General features: G+C 32.5%; 1 protein-coding gene across 1 annotated transcript; it reads left to right on the top strand.

The window, feature by feature from the left end:
* Positions 1 to 226: 226 nt before the first annotated feature.
* On the top strand, positions 227 to 1003 carry LOC107775908 (uncharacterized). The gene has a single exon (XM_016595711.1). The coding sequence runs from the start codon at positions 227 to 229 to the stop codon at positions 1001 to 1003; it is 777 nt and encodes a 258-aa protein (XP_016451197.1).
* Positions 1004 to 8864: the final 7861 nt, after the last annotated feature.

The following is an 8864-nucleotide window of genomic DNA, read 5'->3' as shown; positions in this document are numbered from 1 at the left end:
GTTTACTAACGTGTGCCCAAAGGGAGATGACGAGGAAGAAGAAGCAATCAGCTCTGGTACCGGTACTAGAAACTAGGCAAATAATATCAAAGTCGGGTGTACCCCATGTCTTAGCACCGATTCAATTTGGTCACTGGTTTACAAGAATGGGGAGTGCTCCCACAGTGTTGCAAGTAGGACCTCCACCGAAAACTGCAGAGACCCCGCCGAAAATTGATGCAGGACTATGAACGCATCGAGGAAACTGGCATTCTCTGCAATATCTAGTGGAACTAAGCCTACGATGGCTGAAGTCGTCAAAGGTAATAGAGAGCAAAACATGGGGCTTAAGCTAAATTACTACCCACCGGTGATGAAGGATGTAATTAAAATAGTAAAGCTAAACCCCCAGGAAATAGCTGAGCAAAACCAGAAATGGAGTCGAGCTTTAATTGGGAATGTAATTGTTGGAAATCCTACTTTCAAAGAAATGCTCAAATTTATTTATAGAGTATGGAATTATGTTAGTACACCGCAGGTTTTCCTTCATAACAATGGGTATTTCATTTTTAAATTTAATAATGAGGAGGACAAGGAAGCAATTCTTAAGCAAGGGCCTTATACTTTCAACTATAGACCATTTATCCTAAAGCAGTGGGATCCAGAGTTCCAAATGAATAAGGAACCTACCCAACTTATTCCGATATGGGTGATGTTCCCAAATCTACTAATCCAATTTTGGGCTCCTGGTAATTTGGAGAGAATAACTAGTTGTATAGGGAAGCCTATTTGCATAGACAAATTAACAGCTCAAGAGCAAAGGATTGCATATGCTAGAATACTGATAGAAATAGACATATCTCAACCTCTACCAGAGTCGATCTCTCTTGAGTTACCTGATGGAACACATTACTCACAGAATATTGAGTATGAGTGGAAGCCACTATTCTATCAGGACTGTTTGAAAGTTGGGCATAACACAAGAGATTGCACAAAGCCAGCAGAACACAAGGAGCCTAGATAGGACATTAGAAAGAAACCAAAGAAGAAGGAGTGGATAGCCAAGACTGTTACCATGAATGAAGATCAGAATAAGGAGCAACAGATAGAACAGACTGCTCACAATGAGCAGAATGAGAAACTAACCAAAGAGGATGGACAACAACAGAATAAACAAGTAGACAGGGAAAGAAAATAATGCCAGCTACAACAGTCAAAAATCAAAAGATTGATGAATCGGAGTTGATGCTCAGAAAGAATAAATTTAGTGCATTGAGAATTCATACAGAGGTTACCACTAGCAATGTGGTAAGGGGAACTAATCTAACTAAACAACCCTTTTGGATCATAAAATATTAAAGGGCTGAACAAGCCCTATAAGTAGAAGGAGTTTAAATCCTTTCTGCTTACAAATAAAATGGCTCTATTGGGTTGTCTAGAAACAAAGGTGAAGGCTAGAAGAGCAGAGAAAATAAAAAAGAAAATAGGGGCAGATTGGCAGATTTACAGTGATTATACAAGCTATCAAAATGGTAGAATTTGGGTATGCTGGAAACCACAGTTGCTGGAGGTTGATATACAAAGTTCAGGGCCTCAAACTATTCATTGCAAAGTGAAGGATAAAGGATCTTTATTTGAATGCTATGTCATATTTGTTTATGGTTATAACACTATTGAAGGGAGGAAGGAAATTTGGAGGCAGTTAAATGTAATTAACCATATGATGCTAGACCCTTGGATCATCCTTGGAGATTTTAATACAATATTATCTGTTGCGGATAGGATCAATGGAGCACCAGTCCAATAGAATGAAACACAAGACTTCCAGGACTGTATAGATGAAGTGGGACTAGGGCAACTTAAAAGAAAGGGATGACAGAATTTCTGGTGTAATAAAAGGGATCCTGGAGACAGAATTTACAGTTTAATTGATTGGGCATTTGGAAATGCTCAATGGTTTAACTTGTATAGCAGTATAGAAGTAGTTACTTAAATCTTGGTTGCCCATACCACTCCCCTATACTATTAACTACTACTATTGTTAGACATAAGTTGCCAAAACCATTCAGATTACTCAATGTCTTGCTGAAACAACAATCAGTCAAGGAAATGGTAGAGGATATATGGAAGACCCAAGTTGATGGCTATGCTATGTATGGAGTTTGCAGGAAATTGAAACAAGTGGAACAAGCTGTTAAATAGATGAATCAAGAGATGAACATTCTAGATCTAAAGTTGGAGGCTCTGCAGGCAAAACTAAAAGAAACACAAGATGCATTGGCAACTGATTTGTATAGTACTCAATTGATCACATAAGAGAAAGAAATGCTACTGGAGCTGGAGAAATGGGCTATTATCTAGGAAAGAGTCATTAAACAAAAGTCTAGAGTTGTATGGATCAAACAGGGAGATTCAGATTCCAAGTTTTTTCATGCTCAACTCAAAGCAAGACATGCTAGGAATAATATTGCTACTATCTGTAATAAACATGGAATGTAGTTAACTGACCCAAAGCAGGTGCAACAGGAATTCATAGGGTTTTATCAAGGTTTGATGGTAAACAACACAAAAACTACCTTGTGTAGATACTCACATTGCTAAAGATGGTCCTTGTATACAAAGAGACCAACAATTGCTACTGATTCAACCAGTCACAAAAGAGGATGTTTTACAGGCATTAAGAGAGCTACCAAATGACAAGGCCCTAGGGGTGGATGGGTTTAATGCAGAATTCTTCAAAGAATATTGGTATGTAATAGAAAAGGAGGTGAGTAAGGCTATTGTCCAGTTTTTTGAAACTGGGAAAATGTTAAAGAAAGCAAACTGCACCACACTCACTCTAGTACCAAAGGTAGCTAATCCCACATATGTGAAGGAGTACAAACCCATAGCTTGTTGTACAACTTTGTATAAGTTGATAGCAAGAATTCTAACTGACAAACTCAAACTAGTAGCAGACACAATTGTTGGACATTCACAGTCAGCATTTATAGCAGAAAGGAGTATCCTTGATAATGTAATCATTGCGCATGAGCTAGTAAAAGGTTATATGCAGAAGGGAGTTTCTCCTAGGTGTATGGTAAAAGTTGACATCAGAAAGGCCTATGACTCAGTTGAATGGGATTTTCTTAGAACTATTCTGCTAGAGTTTGGGTTTCCTGGGAAATTTGTTGGGTGGATTATGGAATGTGTGACTATTGTAAGCTATGCTATATTGATAAATGGAGGGATTACTCCAAAGTTTGTGGCAAGGAAGGGATTGAGACAGGGTGATTCCATGTCTCCGTACCTATTTGTGCTGATTATGGAGTACCTCAATAGATCCTTCAAACAGTTACAACACAATCCGGACTTCAATTACCACCCTAGATGCAGTAAGATGGAGCTGGTACATATATGTTTTGTTGATGATTTACTCATGTGCTGCAGGGTTGATAGAGTTTCAATCCAACAAATGATCCAAGCTTTTAATCATTTCTTTGATGTGTTTGGGCTGGAAGCAAACTTGGACAAGAGTTCTCTGTACATTGCTGGAATTTCTCAAGAACTGAAGCAACAGATTTTGAATGAGATGTAGTTTGCACCAGGAGAACTGCCATTCAAATACCTGGGGGTTCCACTTTCTTCTAAGAAGATTACTGTCCGACAATGTATGCCAATTGTGGAGAAGATGTTAGCAAGAATTAGATGCTGGACTACTAAATTTCTATCTTAGAGTGGAAGGGTGTAGCTGATCAAAAGTGTTCTCTTTGAGATGCAAACATACTGGGCTCAGATTTTTGTCTTACCCAAGAAGGTTATTCAACTCATCACAAGTATATGCAGAACCATTCTATGGACCGGAAGTTGTGAAGCATCAAGGAAAGCTCTAGTCTCTTGGGAATCACTGTGTATGCCAAGATTGGCTGGGGGTCTAAAGTTGATAGACTATACTTTGTGGAATAGAGCAGCCATATGCAAACTCTTATGGGCAGTATCTATAAGGAAGGAATCACTATGGGTGCAATGGATATATGGCTATTACATAAAGAACAAGGAGATAGAGTTCATGAAAATACCTACACAAGCTTGATGGCTTGTGGGGAAAATATTTGATGCAAGAAATTGGTTGACAACAGGAACTACAAGGTGGAACTGGGAAAGTGCAGCAAGGGTGATAAGTTCAGCATCAAGACAACTTATTTGTCCTTTCAGCCACAATATCAAAAAGTTCACTGGAAAAATCTTACCATGAAGGCAAGGCAGATCCCTAGAAATCAATTCATTCTATGGCTAGCCATAAGACAAAGGCTTGCAACTGTGGACAGACTAGAGAGATGGGGAATAAATGTTCCAAAAGATTGTGTATTATGCCCCAAGGGAACTACAAAATCACTAGCTCATCTGTTCTTTGAATGTAAATACGCAAGAGATATCTGGAGTTCTTTATTGAAGTGGATGAATGAAAACAGAATCCCTAAAATATGGAATGAGGAGGTATGCTGGATGGCAAAGAGGTGTAGAGGAAGCAGAGCTAAAGGCCAGGTACTGGCATGGCTGTTTGCTGCAACAATTTACCATGTATGGAGTGAAAGGAATGCTAGAAGATTTCAAAATGAAAAGAGAGAGAGTCAACAGAGAATCAAAGAAATCAGCCTCCAACTGCACATTAGAGGACAGAGTTATTAGCAAATGGAAGAAGATACTAGATAGTTTAAATAGTTTTCTTACTAAGCGTAGATAACTTATGAATGTCAACACAAAAGTTAACACTCTTAGATAGAAAGAGATAGAGATGACTAGTTCTTGAGTCCAAATGGGACTAGTGGCTGTAAATATACAATTTTGGTTGAATAAAATTTTTACTTTAACCAAAAAAAACTAAAAGAGGAACAAAATATGGCTACTTGGTTGTAGTTCCGTTGGACACTTAAATCAATGTATAATTATTGTTTTTAAAATTTTAAATGTTAGAAATTCTTACATAATTCGAATAAAAAAATATATTTAACAGACCAAATATTAGTTGATTTAAAGGCCCTAATTCTTTGGGAGATATATTAGAATACACGCTTTGTATACCGTCTGAATAAAATTATTTTTTAAAGAAATTGCATAAATATTATATTAAAAATTATGTTTAAGTTATAAAATAAAAGTTAAAGGAAGATGTATAAGTTTTTAAAATAATAATTGTTGATCTTATTTAGCTAACTCAATAAAGGAATAGACATTCCATTAATCGTATAGAGGGTTCGAATCCCTCTCTTTTTATTGATGACTTGATTTTTTTTTCAACTTTCAAAATACACCACGTCAAGGTGAGTTATATCCCAATTCCCCGCCCCATTGAGAAATAGATCTGACTAATCCTATAGTCCTCAATCTATCTCAGTCAATATATTAAACTTAATTTCATTCCAAGTTTATTGATTCCAGTATAAATAAAGAATTTTTTGATATTTTTATTATACAATTTACGTTTATTTATAATAAGTTTTTCGTCATTAATATATATTTATGAACTCTCTTAATTGTGCAAATAGTTTTTTGAGTTTTGATTGCTATTAAAATTACTGAGTCAAACAAATTAGTATTCTAAACTTTTATTTTGCTCATTTTTTTCATTTCAACATTATTAATTTATAATTGCTAGATCACTATTTTTTCTTTGTTTCTTACTTAGAAATAATATTTAATTTATTTAATAAGTCTATAACATAGATTTTAAGGGGGAAAATCATGATATTAAAAAATTAAAGAATAAAGGTTGATACTTAAAGTTTTGAGATAGGAAGGAGAAATGTGTATCTATTATTCAAAATTGTTTGGGAACTTAAAGTAAAAAATTGCAGAGGGAAAAAAACATGATCACAAATGTTGAACCTATATTATACCTTAAATAATGTATAAAAAAATTGATTGTAAGACACTGTTACAGCTTATATGATAATATGAGGAAATATCTAAATTAACATTAGAGAAAACTAAATCAAACAATATTAAGATGAAATCCTAAACCTATATACATAATTCATAAATATTGCGTAATTCTTTCATATTATTTACTTTTGGCTAAATTTTATTTTTGGAATGCCCACGTTAAATTATCTTGTAAGAGTAGTGACATTATTTCAAATTTGATATTATTGGATCTAACTCAAATTTCGTAGAGCTATACTATCATGTACGATAGTAATGTAGTAAAAGTTAGAATAGAAATAGAAATAAATAAAAATGCTAAACGAATTAAGGACAATCTTATAATACTTTGGGGGAAAAGGGAAAAATGAAAATTATAAAAGGGGTGAGGATCCAAAGAATAGCAACACAGGTGGAAGAAAATACTTATTGTATTTTACTCGATTCTAGAGGGAAAGAAGTTACGTACTTAAAAATTATTCCATATTAAATTGCTAAATTTTAGGAATATCTATATGACTCAAATAAGGAAAGACTTAATAAACAAGATTATTTGATTTTAAAGACCTAAATATTAGGAAAATAATTGAATTACAATTTTGTCCAATGTGAATTCTATTTTTAAAAAGGTAAAAAAGACGAACGATATTTCGCTAAGGGTCTTCATGCTTTTAACATAGTACTAATTTTAGGATACGTGCGTTGCACGTGAAAATCATGTCTATTAATAAAGAATTGTATATGATACATACTATATACTATGTATAATAGGACATATATACCACCTTCTTTTTCGGCTAATGGAGCCATAAGGTTACAATTTTAGGGCAAGTGCACACATAGTCACTCAAGGATATTGCTATTTAGAGATTAGCTAGTCTCAAAACTTTAAACTAAAAATATTAATTTCAGGACAATTCATGGCATTTTTGTCCCAAAAAAATTGAATTGAAAAACTGAAATTCAGGACGCACTGACTAATTCTTAAATAGCAGCCTTAGAGTGGCTGCCTAGTGTCATTTCTATACAATTTTAGGATATACTCTAATTTTAGAATTAAACATTATATCAATTGTATTAAATACCTTTGAATCAGTTAATTATTTTTTATAATAATAATGAATAAATTAAACTAACTTGTAGCTTACTTTTTGTTCATTAATACTATCTCTCTTTATTTCTTTTTCCTTCTCCAAGGGAGGCCTAAACTTTTACCAAAATATCAAGTATGTACTAAAAGAAAATATAGCGAAGGTAATAATAAATTATTAAGTAAATAGAAGTAAAATATTATTATTTATACATTTAATGTAAAATTAATCAATAAAATCTGAGAAAGTTAAATAAAATCAAAAGAAACGACCCGATATTGTTTCCTTTGTGCATTGGACTTCCTCTTCGAATGAAACAAAACTGTTTGAAAAACTAATGATATAAAATTTATTATTGCAATCTTTAATTACAGTATCATTATTGAATATAAACTCAAGTTCTTTGTGCACCAATTGAAAATCAGAATTTGGACACTTATGTGGCTGTTTATGATGTAATAGGTCTTGCTTTTGTTGTAAAAAATTACCCGACATTTCAGTTTGATCATTGAAAAATAGCTTGAATTTTTGTTCCCCGTAAAAAGTTTAATCTTAATATCACAATTGAAATAATTTAAAAATATGAAATTAACATAATAAGAATATGAAAATATCATTACCTCCACATCTACAAATGTAAGAGTCTATCAAAGGCTTTGATTTGTTGCAATTTAAAATTATTTTAATCTATTTTAAATAAGTAAGACTCTTATCCAGAAATCAATTTTTTTAAATGTTAGTTGGTACTTCAATTATCGTTGACAAGGCAATAAGATCGTAAAAGTCAAGCAAAAATTTAAATTGAGAAGAAGATCCATCAAAAAATACTTGAATGCATAACAAGGATCGGACAGAGTAAAAAAATTTATCTCCTAATGCATTAACGCCACAATATATAGTACTTTTATATAGGTTAAACAACACACCATCATACTGCAAGTATGTCCATTATTTCTGGGTAGTTTATTTTCAAATTTTCTTAATAATACAAACCAAAGGTTTATTTATAAATCATTTAACTTTCTCAACTTTTTAATTAGCCACAAGTTCTATGCCTATTAATTTATTATAGCAAAAATGCCAACTATGACGTTATAGTCCCGATGATCTCTTCATCATAAAACTCAAATAAGTAATAACAATACATGAATAGTATAAACACTAAAGAAAGGTAAAGCAATTAAATTAACCTGAAGAAAATTGGTAGTTTAGAAAATTTATCTCTGAGATCAAAGATTGAAAAAAGAAACTCGTGGCTGAACTTCAACAAAGACATATAACTTTCAAAATATAGTAAATTTATTTCGTGCACAAAGCAATTTTACTGTTTAACAAAATTAAAATTGTAAGTGAGACGGAAAAATCATATACCACAACTTAAAATTAATATTCCTTAAAGATTTTATGACAAAAAAATTGAAAAAGTACCATAGTATTCTATAATAACTATTTTTCCGAAATATGAAGAATTGTTTACCTGACCGGATGGAACCGTCAAAATTCTTGGACACTAATTATTAATGTTTATTCGTTAAGCAACACAGTTTTTAGATCATGTAATATCTATAATAAAGTCAATCAAACAAGGTAATCAAAAAAAAAATATTCTTACAAAATATGAGCTACTTGAGCTGGCACAACAATTAGCAATTTTAATTATAAAACACAAGGCAAAAATAATGTTGAATTAATAAGATCTTGAATTGATATGAGTTAGAATGCCTAACCATTTTTTTGTTGCGAAATACATTGATCTAAAGTCTAAATAACTTGTATAAAACTTGTATGTAAGTCAATTATAAACTGATAGTCATACATGAAATATTGTAAATAAAGAACACAAAATTAACAACTTTTCAATTTGTAATTGTATGTCAAAAATACATAAACTAT

Source organism: Nicotiana tabacum, chromosome 11, assembly GCF_000715075.1.
Source record: "Nicotiana tabacum cultivar K326 chromosome 11, ASM71507v2, whole genome shotgun sequence".
In the NCBI taxonomy this organism is placed as follows: domain Eukaryota; kingdom Viridiplantae; phylum Streptophyta; class Magnoliopsida; order Solanales; family Solanaceae; genus Nicotiana; species Nicotiana tabacum.
This window is presented reverse-complemented; position numbering and strand designations above follow the sequence as displayed.